Raw genomic sequence first — 19,396 nt, forward strand, 5'->3', positions numbered from 1 at the left:
ACAAATTACGTATTAATTATAAACTTTAAATATAGTAATTTTAGAGTGCAGCAACCTGGTAAACATCTAAATTACCACTACCAGTAATGGGGCAAACAGACATCAAGTCCCTTCTTGAGTAATGTGCTGACAAAGACATAATTAACTCCTATGGTGTTACTTCAAAAATGAATATGGAAGATCTAATCAATGTCATAAAAAACAAAGAAATGCTGAATGTAGGCTGAAGAGACACAACAATAAATGCAATGCATAATCCTGGATTGAATCCTAAATCAATGAAAATTTCTATAAAGTACATTTTGGGGATAATTGGAAAATTTTGAATATGGACTACAAATTATAAAATAGCATTAGGTTACATTTTGTGAATTTATAATAGCCCCTGATATATTATAATATATTTACCTTATTGTGATCATATTGCTGATTATACTAAACTGATAACCAACTAAGATCTCACATAGCCAGTAGATTATTCCTTTTTGGAGTGTCAGGCTGATATATGCTCAGGATTTTGAAAACAAAGGCATGTTTCTCAGCTTTTCCTGGACTACACCAGTCATCCAGGCAGGTATTGGTATTCTGTTACTAGAAATGGGCATTGTCTAACCTTGAGGTAGAGATGCTCCTCAACTTATAAGACCACATCCCAATAAACCCATCATAAATTGGAAATGTCATAAGTCTAAATCCATTGGGCTATGTCCCAAAATCACATCATAAAGACAAAAATCATACGTCAAAGCATTGTGAGTCATGGAACATCTGTGTATTACTCAATATGCACCTAGCAAAAATCTAGAATCTTCTGAAATCAGACCAGAGAAATCACCTACTGAAATGAAGGATTACGACTAATTTTCAGTGCTCATAGGGAAGAAATTCAGCTTTACATTAATCTCATTGGCCAACAGACTACTGAAGGCACCTTATAACTCTTTTTAGATAACAATGGCCAAGAAGAAGATCTTAAAAGGACTGACCTCCAAGCCCAGGTCGCAGCCGGTTGTCATAGCCGTCCAGAAGACGATCCAAGATTCTGGTGAAAATAGTGATGTTGTCAGTGCTGTCATCAGGAATATCTGGGGCATGCTTAGGAGACAGCCTGAGGCAATGTAAAGAAAAGAAAAAAAATAATAGTTCTTAATAGGAAAAAAAATACATGACTAGATATTTTAGTTCAAGAAGATTTCAATTAATAGACTGGGCCAATTACATAGACCTATATCTTAACCAAAATAACAATTACTACATATTTGTCACAATGATTGCTTGTGTAGGAGGCAGACAGTGTGGTTAATACTTGAACTCTTACTCTAGCATTGGTATGAGCTTTGCCAGGCATATATCCTGGCCCCATCCCAGCAGGAAAGAGACACAAGCAGAAATTCTAGACAGAATGTCACTGAGAACATTTCCCGGTATACAGTTGGTTGATAAAATTGTGTTGCATGATTAAACAGGCATCAAAATAAAGAAGGGAAATGTTACTGAGAACTTACCTCACTTCTAGCCCAGAGAAATTTAAGTTCACAGAAAAACAGGGTCAGAGAGATCCTTGAATTGTATATAGTCTACTTCTACCCTCATCCTATGGAGATAGGGAAACCAAGCAGTAGTAGTTCATCAAATGTTAAAGCTACCAGACTTTAAGACTATTAGGAGATGCCTTAATCACTCTCATTTTATACATAGGAAAACAAGCACAGACAAGAAACCAAATTTCCCCAAAGTCATATTGCTAGTGAGAGGCAGGCATAAGGCTATGATCCAACTTCTCTAACTTTCCAGTGTCCTTTAGGTACCTCCTGATTCTTCAATTTGGATTACTTCTGTAAGTCTTTCTGAAGACTATGCACTTTACTAATCACCTAATGAGGCTTAGGCACTGTGACTGATACTTTCACTTTTTGAGGAGGAGCTCGGTGTTGTTTGACAGGACTAGAAATAAAGGCCCTGGGTAGTTCAGAGGAAATAGGAATATGGTAAAAGATATGGCTTTTGCCAAGGGTCAAGAAGCATGGTGTGGAATCAAGTAAAGGACCAGGAGCTAGAAATCCTGGGTCCTAGTACCAGGTGTATTTGTGATTGGAGCTACCATTAAGCATCTTATAGCACTTGCATGTCTTTTTTTTTTTTTTTTTGAGATGGAGTCTCACTCTGTCACCCAGGCTGGAGTGCAGTGGCATGATCTTGGCTCACTGCAAGCTGCGCCTCCCGGGTTCATGCCATTCTCCTGCCTCAGCTTCCCGAGTAGCTGGGACTACAGGCGCCCGCCACCACACCTGACTAATTTTTTGTATTTTTTGTAAAGACGGGGTTTCACTGTGTGAGCCAGGATGGTCTCGATCTCCTGACCTCGTGATCTGCCTGCCTTGGCCTCCCAAAGTTCTGGGATTACAGGCATGAGCCACCATGCCTGGCCAGCACTTGTATGTCTTTAAGTCTCAGTTTTTCCTCATTCTTAACTTGAACCCAGGAAATTGACATTAATACATATATAATAACTATTCCTAGCATCCAGTTAATCAGGGCTATAAAAGTCAAGATTCTAGTTAAGAAGGAGTCTTAGGAGACAGTCAGTACATCTTCCCATTAATATTTATCCCTAGCAGTGAACAAGGCTCCCGTTCTGTAAAGATCCTCAGAAAAAGCTACAGAATAGTATAAACATCAATGTCTTCCCCATAATATTTATCCCTAACAGTGAACAAGGCTTCTGTTCTGAAAAGGTCCTGAGAGTTATAGAAGTGTATAAACATCTTATTTGAATAGTTCTCACTCTAAACTGCCACACTGTAGCTGATAACCAAGTGAGTTTGAACTTAATTTATAAACCTAATTTAATTCACTTAATCATCCAATGCATTTTTATTAACTATGTGTCTATTACTGTTCGAGGTGTTATGATAGAGCAGAAAGCAAAATAAAGTAAAACAAAGCAAGTAATCCTTCCCCTACTTAACTTATGGAGCTGTTGAAATAATCAAGGTATATAATAGATACACATGGGAAAAAATAAGCAGGCTTAAAGAGTCTGGAAACATGCATTTGAGTTTATTCGTTGTATGACATTAGGCAAGCCATATAACACCCCTAGTAATAGCTTTAGGATCTTTAAAATTAAAATAACTTCACACATATGTTGTATTAAAGTTAAAAAAATACAATATATTAAAATTATCAGGCTTACTGCTTCACATCTAGAAGCATTCAAAGTGTGCTTTCTCTTTATCAGACTAGTGGTTTATGCACTCGAATGCATTATTCAAGTATAAATATTAACAACAAGCAATTGGCACCCTCATCAGACAAAAGCCATAAGGAAAGCTTTGGCCAGAGAGGAACTGGAACCTAGTCAACAGTAGACAAGACTGGCTGGTTTAGTGGACAGATCACAAGAAGTGATACAGATGCTCCATTGGGAAGGGGGAAGAAAGAAGGGAACTGTAGTGCAGAACTAACAAACTGACATCAGTATGCTGAGGAGATAAATACAGGTACATTGTCAGGTGACAGTCCACCCCTGGCTCAGGCCACCAATGGTCTAGATCCATCTGACATGGGCTGTAGGGGGAAGGGCTGTGGCAGCTCAACTAATTTCGTGCAAACCCCTTTCTCATTATCCCTTAACTCTCACGGTGGAAGATCTTGATCCTGGGTAGCCTAATTCAGTTTCTTGGAAGTAGATTCATAAACTGAATGAAAAAAAAATCTTGAATTACTAGATGGGGCAGAAAGGAGAATCCTCATAGAATCATAGGGGAAATATATAAGGCTTCAGAGATTACCTTTTCTAGATGGATCTGCAGATGAGAATACTAAAGCCTTGGACATAATTTTTAATCACCCTGAGAGGTGATGAGACAGCTAAAATATTAATGTTAATCCAAAATTGCTGAATATCAAGAACATACACTGGAGAAAAAGACAGTCTCTTCAATAAATGGTGCTGGGAAACTGGATATCCATATGCAGAAGAATGAAACTAGACCCCTATCTTTTGCCATATATAAAAATCACATCAAAATGGATTAAAAGACTGAAATCTAAGACCTCACACTATGAGACTACTACAAGAAAACTTTGGGGAACATCTCCAGGACATCGGTCTGGGCAAAAATTTCTTGAGCAATACCCTACAAGCACAGGCAACCATAACAAAAATGGACAAATGGGATCACATCAAATTACAAAGCTTCTTCACAGCAAAGGAAGCAATCAACGAACTGAAGGGACAATCTACAGAATGGGAGAAAATATTTGCAAACTATTCATCTGACAAAGAATTAATAACCAGAATAGATAAAGAGCTCAAAGAAATCTGTAGGAAAAAAGTATAATAATCCAATTAAAAATGGGCAGAATATTTGAATAGACATTTCTCAAAAGAATACACACAAATGACAAACAGGCATATGAAAAGGTGCTTAACATCACTGATCATCAGAGAAATGCAAATCACAACTACAATAACATATCATCTCACCCCAGATAAAATGGCTTCTATCCAAAAGACAGGAAATAACAAATGCTGACGAGAATGTAGAGGAAAGGGAACCCTCATACATTGTTGGTGGGAATGTAAATTAGCACAACCACTATGGAGAAGACTTTGGAGGTTCCTCAAAATATTAAAAATAGAGCTGCCATATGATCCAGCAATCCCACTGCTGGGTATATACCCAAAAGAAAGGAAATCAGTATATCAAAGAGGCATCTGCACACCCATGTTTGTCACAGGACTGTTCACAATAGGTAAGATTTGGAGGCAACCTAAATATCCATAACAGATGACTGGATAAAGAAAATGTGATACATGTACACCATATAGTGCTATTCAGTCATAAAAATAATGAGATCCTGTCATTTGCAAAACGTGGATGAAACTGGAGATCATTATGCTAAGTGAAATAAGCCAGGCACAGAAAGACAAAAATTGCATGTTGTAATTTATTTGTGGGAGCTAAAAATTAAAACAATTGAACTCATGGATATAGAGAGTAGAAGCATTGTCACTAGAGGTTGGAAAGGATAGTGGAGTGGTTGAGGAAAAGTGGGGATGATTAATGTGTATAAAAATAATAGAAATAATGAGACAGTATTTGATAGTACAAAGGGTGACATCAGTAATAATAATTTAATTGTACATTTTAGAATAACTAATTGGATTGCTTTAACACAAAGGATAAATGCTTGAGGTGATGGATACCACATTTTCCATGATGTGATTATTTCATATTGCATGCCTGTATCAAAACATCTCATGCACCCCATAAATATATATACCTATGATGTACCCACAAAAATGAAAAATTAATTCTTTAAAATCCTGAATATAAGACCAATACACTGTGCTTTCTCTCTTACTGAAATACTAGCTTCCATGAGAATGCATTTCCATTTCCTCCTGCTGACTGTTGATATCTTAGCATCATTCTTCATCAAAAAGTTGAAAACTTTTAAGTCAAAAAGCAATGCTAGCTTGTGACTAGTCTGGACAATATGGCAAAACCCTGTCTCTACAAAAACACAAAAATTAGCTAGACATGGTGGCACACCTGTAGTCCCATTTACTGGGGAGGCTGAGGTTGGAAGATTACTTGAGCCCAGGAAGTGGAGGTTGCAGTGAGCTGAGATCACGCTACTGTGCTCCAGCCTGGGCAACAGAGCAAGACCCTGTCTCAAAAAAAATAAATAAATGAACAAAAATCAATGCTAAATATCATCCCCAAATTATTTTCAATATATTGCTCTATGGTTTTATTCTTTATTATTGATTTTTTTCTCCTAATGTGCACTAAATTATTGTGTGGGGAAGCTGATTTAATCTGCAGCCTAAATAGAACTCTTCTTCAGTAACTAAACTGCAACGTTTGAATTCAAAGGTAGTTTGGGGAAAAAAGGAATCATGGCATGTCAGAATTATGGAGAACCTTAGAGATTGTATAATTCTCTCCCTTCATTTTACACATGAGACACCTAAGACACCAACACCAAAGAGAGAAACGAATTGCTTGCTGCTATATGCTTATCAAGTTAATGAGAGTGACACTAAAACATGTCCATTGCACCTCATATTTGCCACTACTGGTTAGATAAAATATGATAATAATAATTCACCATTAAAAAATGAAAATGATGTTACTAATACACTATCTGAACGTTATGCAAGTTTAGTCATTTTCCTAGCCCTAAAGATGGATCAGTGGTAAATTCACAGGACTAGAATCAAATGACTGGAATTTAGTTCTGTCTCTGCCACTAACTGACTGTGAGACCTACAGGCATACCTCAGGGATATTGTGAGTCTGGTACCAGGCCACTGCAATAAAGCAAATATCACAATTAAGTGAGTCACAAATATTTTGGTTTCCCAGTGCATATAAAAGTTATGTTTATACTGTATAGTACCCTATTAAGTGTTCAATAGCATTATGTCTAGAAAACAATTTACATACCTTAATTAAAAACACTTTATTGCTAAAAATGCTAACAATCATCTCAGGCTTCAACAAGTCATAATCTTCTTGCTAGGAGAAGGTTTTGCCTCAGTGCGGACGGCTGCTGACCAATCAGGGTGGTGGTTGCTAAAGACTGGGGCAGCTGTGGCGGCAATTTCTTAAAATAAGACAATGAAGTTTGCCTCATCAATTGACTCTTCTTTTCACAAAGGATTTATCTTCAGCATGTGATGCTGTTTGGTACCATTTTACCCACAGCAGAACTTCTTTCAAAATTGGAGCCAATGCTCTTAAACCCTGACACTGCTTTATCAACTACGTTTGTGTAATATTCTAAATCCTTTGTTGTCATTTCAACAATATTCACAGAATCTTCACTAGGAGTAGATTCCATATCAAGAAACCACTCTCATTGCTTGTTTGTAAGAAGTAACTCATCCCTTCAAGATTTTTCATGAGACTGCAGCAATTCAGTCACAACTTTAGGCTCCACTTCTAATTATAGTTTTCTTGCTATTTCCACCACATCTGCAGTTACTTCCTCCACTGAAGTCTTCAACCCCTCAAAGTCACCCATGATGACTGGAACGAACTTCTTCCACACTCCTGTTAATGTTTGTATTTTGACTATTCCCCTGAATCATGAATGCTCTTAGTGGCATCCAGAAAGGTAAATCATTTCCAGAAGGTTTTCAATGGACTTTTCTTGGATCCATCATAAGAATCACTATCTATGGAAGCTATAACCTTATGAAATGTATTTCTTAAATAATAAAACTTGAAAGTCAAAATTTCTTCTTGATCAGTGGGCTGAAGAATGGATGTTGTATTGTAAACATTCATCTTGCACAGCTCCATCAAAGCAAAGCTCTTGGGTGACCAGGTGCATTGTCATTGAAAAATAACATTTCAAAAGGAGTATTTTTTCCTGGGAAGAAGACTGCAACAGTGTGCTTAAAATATTCAGTAAACCATGCTATAAACAGATGTGCTGTCATTCAGGCTTTGTTATTTCATTTACAGAGCATAGAGAGAGTGGATTTAGCATAATTCTTAAGGGTCCTAGGATTTTCAGAATAGTAAATGAGCAATGGGCTTCAGCTTAAAGTCACCAACTGCATTTGCCCCTGACAAAAGAGTCAGCCACTGCTTTGAAGCTTCAAAGTCAGGCATTTACTTCTTGTCTCTAGCTATTAAAGTCCTGAAAGACATCTTCTTCCAATAGAAGGATGTTTCATCTACCAAAATCTGTTATTCGTGTAGCCACCTTTATCAATTATCGTAGCTAGATCTTCTGGAGAACTTGCTGCAGCTCCTCCATCAGCACTTGTGTTTCACCTTGCATTTTATGTTATGGAGATGGCTTCTTTCCTTAAACCTCATGAACCAACCTCCACTAGCTTCAAACTTTTTCTGCAGCTTCTTTATCTCTCCCAGTCTTCATAGAACTGAAGAGAGTTATAGCATTGCTTTGAATTGGGCTTTGCTTGAAGGGAATGTTGTGTCTGGCTTGATCTTCTATCCACTAAAACTTTCTCCATATTCGCAATAAGGCTGTTTCACTTTCTTATCATTTATGTGCTCACTGGAGTAACATTTTTAATTTCCTTCAAAAGTCTTTCATTCGCATTGACAACTTGGCTAACTGCTTGCCACAAAAGGCCTAGCTTTTAGAGTATCTCAGCTTTTGTCATGCCTTCCTTACTAAGCTTAATCATTTCTAGCTTTTGATTTAAAGTGAGAGCCATGTAACTTTTTATTTCACTTGAAAACTTAGAGGCTATGTAGGGCTACTAATTGGCCTATTTTCAATATTGTTGTATCTCAGGGAGAAGGAAGGCCTAAGGAGAGGGAGAGAGACAGGGGAATGGCCCTTCAGTGGAATAGTCAGTCAGAGCAAACACAATATTTACCAATTAAGTCCACTGTCTTACATGAGTGGAATTCATGGTGCCCCAAAACAATTAAAATAATAACATCAAAGATCACCGATCACAGATCACCATAATAGATAAAATAATGAAAACTTTGAAAATTTGCAAGAACGACCAAAATGTGGCAAGGGACAAAGTGGGCACATGCTGTTGGAAAAATGGCACCAATAGACTCACTCAACACAGGGCTGCCACAAACCTTCAATTTGTAAAAAAACATGCTATCCACAAAGCACAATAAAGCGAAGCACAATCAAATGAGGTATGCCTGTAAATATATGTAAAATATGTAAAATGGGGATATGTAAAATGGGGATATACATGTAAAATGGGGATAACAATAACCTACATTAGAAAACTTTGGAAATAAACAAGTAAATAAGATAATAAATAAATACAAAATTGTTTTGTAAATGAAGGTTGTTCATTAACTTCCCCCCAAACTCCTGAAAATGCAATGAAAAACCTTTAAAATACATTATCTTTTAGGCTATAGGAGAAAGTCAAGATCACTGACCATCTAGAGAATCCTCAATGAAGTTATTAAACTAATGCTGTCACTGCCAGCATCCTTCATTGAGGATCCTGGTGTGTTTACGTTAAGGGAAAGCAGGAGAGGCACAAATGTGGAGTTGCTGACACAGTTCATACAACATCCCAAAGAGGAAAGAGATTTACTTCATTAAAAGGATGGCATTTTTCCTGTACCACATATCTCCTGGGAAAGAGCAGATTTTTTTAAATAATAAAAATTTGGAATTACTGAGCAGATTATGTCTCTGCATTGCTCACAAACCTTTTATAACTCTTCATAGCTAACCAAATAAAATTCCAACACCTAAGCCTGACACTCATGGCCTTCTGCAATCTGTTCCCAATATACTTTTACAGTTGCAAATTCTACTACTTCTCTTTCTGACCAGCAATCACAGGCAAATCAGATTACTCACCATTTCCCAATATTCCTCATGTTTTCATTTTGCAAGTCCAGTCTTTCCTATAAGTGGAACTGTTCAATTAAAGATTCAGCACTAAGGAAGTCAGTTATATACTAGGGAGGAAATGAGAAACACCTAGAATTCAATAGCACACATTCTCTTTACAGAAGCTCCTTGAAGAACAACAAAAAGAGAAGAGCTAACCTGATTTTGGCTACAATATGCCAAATCCATCTGAAAAAGACAGCTGTTCTTTTCTGAAATAGCTTCTATGGACTGGTAATAAAACTACAGAGGTACTGACTTCAGACACACCTACCCACTTGGGAAAATAAAGACCAAGTCCTTCATGCCATCTTAGTAACTGAAAGCCACTGTTTCACAAAAAAAGAGAAATATTTAATTAGTGTATGTTGTGAATGATAAAATAAGCTAGTAGACCTTAAAGATATGATTCCATGTGACCATAAGCAGACATATCGCAACTTAAAATGTGTCATGAACCAAAGTTTGCAAAGAAGCAGGGGTACATTCTTCCTTTGAAACAATGCCATAAAGGGTAGCTAGTTTTCTAGACAAAAGTAAGCAGTACTGTTTCTCATAATTAATCTGAATGACTGTAACCATAGTGACAATGCATGGGCACTATTTCAGCAACATTTCTGGTTAAGCAGGTATTAATAGGCCAAGCTGAGAATGATTTATAACACTGTTTATGTGGAAAGAGATTTTTTGACACAAAAGAAGAGAAAACTAAACACTAGAAATATTCTCTCCCCTACTATTATTTGTTCTTTACCCCCATACCCACAGCCACGATCAAAGCAATGAGCTGGTCACCAGCTCAAAGACTTTGAATTAATCCTGATGGTTGATATCCTTACAATAGAAAGTCCTGACAGTCATCACCCTAAGCAAGTGATAAAATTCAGTATCAGCCATACTGAGACAACCTTGCCTCCTGACATAATGCAACAGGAAGCCACAGCATCACCTACAAAGTATCATTGATTGTAGCCTCACGTGTCCATCCCTGTTCTGTGTTACAAATTCTGCACTTCTACCTCAAAAGGGAAAATGGTAGGATAAAATTATATTTCTTATTTCTACAGGTCCTATAAGAAAAATGCACTTGCCCCATCTTAACATGGTCTACCCAGCTATGTGGCTGAGATATTAAGAATTCAGTGGTAGAGAGATTACTATATGTAAGTAAATGTTCGTGTATGTAAAATGCCAGGAAGAAACCGCATCAACTAACGAGCAAAATAACCAGTTAATATCATAATGACAGGATCAAGTTCACACATAACAATATTAACCTTAAATGTAAATGGACTAAATGCTCCAATTAAAAGACACAGACTGGCAAACTGGATAAAGAGTCAAGACCCATCAGTTTGCTGTATTCAGGAGACCCATCTCACATGCAGAGACACACATAGGCTCAAAATAAAGGGATGGAAGAAGATCTACCAAGCAAATGGAAAACAAAAAAAAGCAGGGGTTGCAATCCTACTCTCTGATAAAACAGACTTTAAACCATCAAAGATCAAAAGAGACAAAGAAGGCCATTGCATAATGGTAAAGGGATCAATTCATCAAGAAGAGCTAACCATCCTAAATATACATACACCCAATACAGGAGCACCCAGATTCATAAAGCAAGTCCTTAGAGACTTACAAGGAAACCTAGAGGCCCATACAATAAGAATGGGAGACTTTAACACCCCACTGTCAACATTAGACAGATCAACGAGACAGAAAATTAACAAGGATATCCAGGAATTGAACTCAACTCTGCACCAAGCGGACCTAATAGACATCTAGAGAATTCTCCACCCCACATCAACAGAATATACATTCTTCTCAGCACCACATTGCACTTATTCCAAAATTGACCACATAGTTGGAAGTAAAGCACTCCTCAGAAAATGTAAAAGAACAGATTATAACAAACTGTCTCTCAGACCACAGTGCAATCAAACTAGAACTCAGGACTAAGAAACTCAATCAAAACCGCTCAAACACATGGAAACTGAACAACCTGCTCCTGAATGACTACTGGGTACATAACAAAATTAAGGCAGAAATAAAGATGTTCTTTGAAACCAATGAGAACAAAGATACAACATACCAGAATCTCTGGGACACATTTAAAGCAGTGTGTACAGGGAAATTTATGGCACTAAATGCCTACAAGAGAAAGCAGGAAAGATCTAAAATTGACACATTAACATCACGATTAAAATAACTAGAGAAGCAAGAGCAAACATATTCAATAGCTAGCCAAAGGCGATAAATAACTAAGATCAGAGCAGAACTGAAGGAGATAGAGACACAAAAAAACCCTCCAAAAAATCAATGAATCCAGGAGACGGTTTTTTGAAAAGATCAACAAAATTGATAGACCGCTAGCAAGACTAATAAAGAAGAAAAGAGAGAAGAATCAAATAGATGCAATAAAAAATGATAAAGGGGATATCACCACCGACCCCACAGAAATACAAACTACCATCAGAGAATACTATAAACACTTCTATGCAAATAAACTAGAAAACCTAGAAGAAATGGATAATTTCGTGGACACTTACACTCTCTGAAGACTAAACCAGGAAGAAGTTGAATCCCTGAATAGACCAATAGCAGGCTCTGAAATTGAGGCAATAATTAATAGCCTGCCAACGAAAAAAAGTCCAGGACCAGAGGGATTCACAGCCGAATTCTACCAGAGGTAAAAGGAGGAGATGGTACCATACCTTCTGAAACTATTCCAATCAATAGAAAAAGAGGGAATCCTCCCTAACTCATTTAATGAGGCCAACATCATCCTGATACCAAAGACTGGCAGAGATACAACAAAAAAAGAGAATTTTAGACCAATACCCCTGATGAACATCAGTGCAAAAATCCTCAATAAAATACTAACAAACCGAATCCAGCAGCACATCAAAAAGCTTATCCACCATGATCAAATGGGCTTCATCCCTGGGACGCAAGGCTGGTTCAACATATGCAAATCAATAAACGTAATCCAGCATATAAACAGAACCAAAGACAAAAACCACATGATTATCTCAATAGATGCAGAAAAGGCCTTTGACAAAATTCAACAGCCCTTCATGCTAAAATCTCTCAATAAATTCGGTATTGATGGAACGTATCTCAAAATCTTAACAGCTATTTATGACAAGCCCACATCCAATATCATACTGAATGGGCAAAAACTGGAAGCATTCCCTTTGAAAACTGGCACAAGACAGGGATGCCCTCTCTCACTACTCCTATTCAACATAGTGTTGGAAGTTCTGGCTAGGGCAATCAGGCAAGAGAAAGAAATAAAGGGTATACAGTTAGGAAAAGAAGAAGTCAAATTGTCCCTGTGTGCAAATGACATGATTGTATATTTAGAAAACCCCATTGTCTCAGCCCAAAATCTCCTTAAGCTGATAAGCAACTTCAGCAAAGTCTCAGGATACAAAATCAATGTGCAAAAATCACAAGCATTCTTATACACCAGTAAGAGACAAACAGAGAGCCAAATCATGAATGAACTCCCATTCACAGTTGCTTCAAAGATAATAAAATATCTAGGAATCCAACTTACAAGGAATGTAAAGGACCTCTTGAAGGAGAACTACAAACCACTGCTCAGTGAAATAAAAGAGGACACAAACAAATGGAAGAACATTCCACACTCATGGATAGGAAGAATCAATATTGTGAAAATGGCCATACCACCCAAGGTAATTTATAGATTCAATGCCATCCCCATTAAGCTACCAATGACTTTCTTCACAGAATTGGAAAAAAACTGCTTTAAAGTTCATATGGAACCAAAAAAGACACACATTGCCAAGACAATCCTAAGCCAAAAGAACAAAGCTGGAGGCATCATGCTACCTGACTTCAAACTATACTACAAGGCTACAGTAACCAAAACAGCATGGTACTGGTACCAAAACAGAGATAGAGACCAATGGAACAGAACAGAGTCCTCAGAAATAATACCACACATCTACAGCCATCTGATCTTTGACAAACCTGACAAAAACAAGAAATGGGGAAAGGATTCCCTATTTAATAAATGGTGCTGGGAAAATTGGCTAGCCATAAGTAGAAAGCTGAAACTGGATCCTTTCCTTACTCCTTACACGAAAATTAATTCAAGATGGATTAAAGACTTAAATGTTAGACCTAAAACCATAAAAACCCTAGAAGAAAACCTAGACAATACCACTCAGGATATAGGCATGGGTAAGGACTTCATGTCTAAAACACCAAAAACAGTGGCAACAAAAGCCAAAATTGACAAATGGGATCTAATTAAACTAAAGAGCTTCTGCACAGCAAAAGAAACTACCATCAGAGTGAACAGGCAACCTACAGAATGGGAGAAAATTTTTGCAATCTACTCATCTGACAAAGGGCTAATATCCAGAACCTACAAAGAACTCAAACAAATTTACAAGAAAAAAGCAAAGAACCCCATCAAAAAGTGGGCCAAGGATATGAACAGACACTTCTCAAAAGAAGACATTCATACAGCCAACAGACACATGAAAAAATGCTCACCATCACTCACCATCAGAGAAATGCAAATCAAAACCACAATGAGATACCATCTCGCACCAGTTAGAATGGCAATCATTAAAAAGTCAGGAAACAACAGGTGCTGGAGAGGATGTGGAGAAATAGAAACACTTTTACACTGTTGGTGGGACTGTAAACTAGTTCAATCATTGTGGAAAACAGTGTGACGATTCCTCAAGGATCTAGAATTAGAAATACCATTTGACCCAGCCATCCCATTACTGGGGATATACCCAAAAGATTATATATCATGCTGCTATAAAGACACATGCACACATATGTTTATTGCAGCATTATTCACAATAGCAAAGACTTGGAATCAACCCAAATGTCCATCAGTGACAGACTGGATTAAGAAAATGTGGCACATATACACCATGGAATACTATGCAGCCATAAAAATGGATGAGTCTGTGTCCTTTTAGGGACATGGTACAGCTGGAAACCATCATTCTCAGCCAACTATCGCAAGAACAGAAAACCAAATACCACATGTTCTCACTCATAGGTGGGAATTGAACAATGAGATCACTTGGACACAGGAAGGGGAACATCACACACTGGGGCCTATTGTGGGGAGGGGACGGGGGGAGGGATAGCATTAGGAGATATACCTAATGTAAATGATGAGTTAATGAGTGCAGCACACCAACATGGCACATGTATACATATGTAAGAAACCTGCACATTGTGCACATGTACCTTAGAACTTAAAGTATAATAATAAAAAAAATTTAAAAAAAAGAAATTGACATGTGCCTCATTCTTACTTAAAAGTATCAAAACTCAGGAAAAGCAATACATCATAATGATTAATAGCATGGACTCTGGAGCCAAACTTTCTGGGTTTCAATCCTAACTCTTCTATTTTTTTTTTTTTAAATTATTACACTTTATGTTCTAGGGTACATGTGCACAACGTGCAGGTTTGTTACATATGTATACGTGGGTCATGTTGGTGTGCTGCACCCATTAGCTTGTCATTTATGTTAGGTATATCTCCTAACGCTATCCCTCGCCCCTCCCCCCACCCCACAACAGGCCCCAGTGTGTGATGTTCCCCTTCCCGTGTCCAAGTGTTCTCATTGTTCAGTTCCCACCTATGAGTGAGAACATGTGGTGTTTGGTTTTCTGTTCTTGCGAGAGTTTGCTGACAATGATGGTTTCCAGCTGCATTCATGTCCCTACAAAGGACATGAATTCATCCTTTCATGGCTGCATACTATTCCATGGTGTATATGTGCCACATTTTCTAAATCCAGTCTGTCGTTGATGGACATTTGGGTTGGTTCCAAGTCTTTGCTATTGCGAACAGTGCTGCAAAAAACATACATGCTCATGTGTCTTTATAGCAGCATGATTTATAATCCTTTGGGTATATCCCCAGCAATGGGATGGCTGGGTCTAATGGTATTTCTAGTTCTAGATCCTTGAGGAATCGCCACACTGACTTCCACAATGGTTGAACTAGTTTGCAGTCCCACCAACAGTGTAAAAGTGTTCTTATTTCTCCACATCCTCTGCAGCACCTGTTTTTTTCCTGACTTTTTAATGATTGCCATTCTAACTGGTGTGAGATGGTATCTCATTGTGGTTTTGATTTGCATTTCTCTGATGGTTAGTTATGATGAGCATTTTTTCATGTGTCTGTTGGCTGCATAAATGTCTTCTTTTGAGAAGTGTCTGTTCATATTCTTGGCCCACTTTTTGATGGGGTTGTTTGTTTGTTTTTCTTGTAAATTTGTTTGAGTTCTTTGTAGGTTCTGGATATTAGCCCTTTGTCAGATGAGTCGACTGCAAAAATTTTCTCCCATTCTGTAGGTTGCCTGTTCACCCTGATGGTAGTTTCTTTTGCTGTGCAGAAGCTCTTTAGTTTAATTAGATCCCATTTGTCAATTTTGGGTTTTGTTGCCACTGCTTTTGGTGTTTTAGACATGAAGTCCTTACCCATGCCTATGTCCTGAATGGTATTGCCTAAGTTTTCCTCTAGGGTTTTTATGGTTTTAGGTCTAACATTTAAGTCTTTAATCCATCTTGAATTAATTTTTGTATATGGTGTAAGGAAGGGATCCAGTTTCAGCTTTCTACTTATGGCTAGCCAATTTTCCCAGCACCATTTATTAAATAGGGAATCCTTTCCCCATTTCTTGTTTTTTTCAAGTTTGTCAAAGCTCAGATAGTTTTAGATGTGTGGTATTATTTCTGAGGGCTCTGTTCTGTTCCATTGGTCTCTATCTCTGTTTTGGTACCCATACCATGCTGTTTTGGTTACTGTAGCCTTGTAGTATAGTTTGAAGTCAGGTAGCGTGATGCCTCCTGCTTTGTTCTTTTGGCTTAGGACTGTCTTGGCAATGTGGGGTCTTTTTTGGTTCCATATGAACTTTAAAGTAGTTTTTTCCAATTCTGTGAAGAAAGTCATTGGTAGCTTAATGGGGATGGCATTGAATCTATAAATTACCTTGGGCAGTATGGCCATTTTCACAATATTGATTCTTCCTATCCATGAGTGTGGAATGTTCTTCCATTTGTTTGTGTCCTCTTTTATTTCATTGAGCAGTGGTTTGTAGTTCTCCTTGAAGAGGTCCTTCACAGCCCTTGTAAGTTGAATTCCTATGTATTTTATTCTCTTTGAAGCAATTGTGAATGGGGGTTCACTCATGATTTGGCTCTCTTTGTCTGTTATTGGTGTATAAAAATACTAATGATTTTTGCACAATGACTTTGTATCCTGAGACTTTGCTGAAGTTGCTTATCAGCCTAAGGAGATTTTGGGCTGAGACAATGGGGTTTTCTAAATATACAATCCTAACTCTTCTATTTTCTAGCTGTGTGAGCTTTGCAAGTTACCTGACCTCTCTCTGTCTCCACATTTTATCTGCAAATGAATAATAACATAACTTAGCTCTCATGTCTGTTGTAAGGATTATATGAATCAACATATATTAATAGCTTAGAATAGAGCTTGGTACATAGAACCCTATGCATGTAAAGTTTAAATGAACATAATGGAATAAGTAAGGTTAAGGAATCGAATTTCAAAAAAATAGCTAAATTAGATAACTAGGGAAAGTGTCCAGTTTGAAGCAATGTCTGGAAAACCACATTATGCCAAGAGAATAGTTGAAAGGAATGAGAGTGAGCCTGCAGAGAAGAAAGCATGGAGTATATCTGAAAGCTGCTATGTGGAAAAAGAAGCAAATGTTGCAAATGTTACAGGGCCCTATAACTAGAAGGTGTTTGAAGAAGGTGGACTTCAGCTCAATATGGGAAGCACTTTCTAACCCCTGGAGCTATGCCCTGTGGTAATAATGCAGCTTATCACTGCAGAGATTCATACTGGTAGGTGAATCATCAACCATAAAGCAGGAGAGATTCTTTCCCAGGATAGGAGCCGAGGAACTGACAGCCTCTCAGGTCCCAAGTCTGGTTCTGAAATTTTAAGATTTAATGATCAAATGCTAAGAGTATTGATGCATTGATTCTTTAATAGAAATTACATGTAAATGGAAGGGTTTGGACTTTTCACACTTATATTCCAAGTAAAAGTAAGTACATGTGTTGCCACAGGTGACAGTTTATTCTGAGATTAAGAGAACTGAGAAAATCATTTTCAAGATGAATACTGATGCTAACAAGCACTGATACCTTTAGATAGTAGAACCAAGTCAGGCTGTAGATATGACAAGGAGACAAGCAACTCCCCAGTCATCTCCTCTTCAGTTCACTGCATCAGCTGTCACCATGGCCCACCACCATATAATGTTGATGCAGAAAACGTGTTAATATAGTGTCATATTCCTCCCAAATCATGGTCCCTACTCTATCAGTAGTGTGGAAATACGCGGCCTTGTGTGCAGCATATTTCGTTTGCCTTTTCACTATTCTCCACTCTGTTCTCCTTTCTAGAAGGCTAATTTTTATGCACTACATTAGAGGTGCCATCAGCCTCTTGCTTCAACTGGAGTTTGGCCACCTTGGCTGAAGATCAGAGGAAGACGAAAAGACTGGGCATGTAATTCCCTGGCTATCTCCCTGTGAAATCTTCTCAGGCTGGCTGTTTCCTCCACCAAAAATCTATGCACCTCTTAAGAAAGCTTGATTTACATGATATGTGTGCTGTTCACCTTAGGTTCTCACTCTATTCCTTGTGGTTTTCCTCCACTTAGATCATAACTTCATGATTAGTCTCTGCAAATATATCCTCCTAAAATAATTGAAATGTCCCATCTGTATTCTCTGGGATCCTGACAAATTCAACAAATTGCAGTCAGACCTGGCATTTGCTGCTTAGGCACTTACTTGTTGACCCATTATGAAAATTGCTGATATTAGATCATTCTGACCTAGAAAAATGTCAGTTTCAAAATGGTTCAACTTGACATTGTTCACATACATAATTCCATTTGCTAACGGTCAAAATACTTGACTAGGAACCAGGAGTATAGGAAATTCATTTATTATATGAAGTTGAAATTACTCTCTGTAGCTTTTTATCAAAAATGCAGGACTGGGAATCAGAAACTGGTGTTCTAGACCTGGGTATATTATTAACTCATTGTAAGAAAGTCAATTTTCCTTTCTGAGCCTCAGTTTCTTCATGTACAAATTTAAAAAATCAGATTATATGCACTCTACAGGTTTTTTCATAGGTGCTATTCTAAAGTTCCAGAATCCCATATCCCAAACTATACTGTTAGTTTCTTAAAAACAGGAACTGTGTCCCCAAAGATTCCTTACACCAGAATCATCTGGGGCATTTTAGGCACTATTCCCAGAGCTACCAAATCATAATCTTCAAATGTGGAGCCTGCTTTCTTGCTTACAAATACTGAATGTTGAGAACTATTATATCTAGCACATAAGGTATACAAAGTAGTGGTCGATAAACCACTGTTGATTGTTAAAATGGCTGTGGCAGCCAATGTAGGTGGTTTAATTGAATAAATTACTCAGGTTGGATAAAATAATGCAGTAATGGATTTTTTTCAATACACAAAAACATAATTAAGAAAGTATGGAAACAAACAATCAAAAAGAAGCAGCAGCTCTTAAGTATCACAACTGTCAGCACAAAGTCTATATTTTAAAATTATATTGGATCCTTTATTTATGGCAAATACAAACAGATTGACAACCCTAATATTTGTGTTTTTTATGATTAGCCAAGTCTAATTTTGTGATAATTTTTTTCTTTTCAGCTTTATTTTAGCTTCGGGAGTACATGTGCAGGTTTGTTATGCAGGTAAATTGTATGTCATGAGGGTTTGGTGTACAGATATTTCGTCACCCAGGTAATAAGCATAGTACCCAACAGGTAATTTTCTTATACTCACCCTCCTTCCACACTCTACCCTCAAGTAGGCCCTGGTGTTTATTGTTCCCTTCTTTATGTCCATGTATACTCAATGTTCAGCTCCCACTTATAAGTGAGAACACATAGTATTTAGTTTATTGTTCCTGTGTT

At 37.5% G+C, this 19,396-nt stretch overlaps 1 protein-coding gene across 1 annotated transcript in view; it reads right to left on the reverse strand.

Moving 5' to 3' along the window:
- Positions 1-19,396, reverse strand: part of GABRA3 (gamma-aminobutyric acid type A receptor subunit alpha3) — a 285,447-nt gene that overhangs the window by 164,210 nt on the left and 101,841 nt on the right. Inside the window, exon 3 of the mRNA XM_028841928.2 lies at positions 987-1,108. Within this exon, the coding sequence (XP_028697761.1) occupies positions 987-1,108 (122 nt within the window). The remainder of the gene's footprint in view (positions 1-986; positions 1,109-19,396) is intronic.

Source organism: Macaca mulatta, chromosome X (genome assembly GCF_049350105.2).
Source record: "Macaca mulatta isolate MMU2019108-1 chromosome X, T2T-MMU8v2.0, whole genome shotgun sequence".
In the NCBI taxonomy this organism is placed as follows: Eukaryota; Metazoa; Chordata; class Mammalia; order Primates; family Cercopithecidae; genus Macaca; species Macaca mulatta.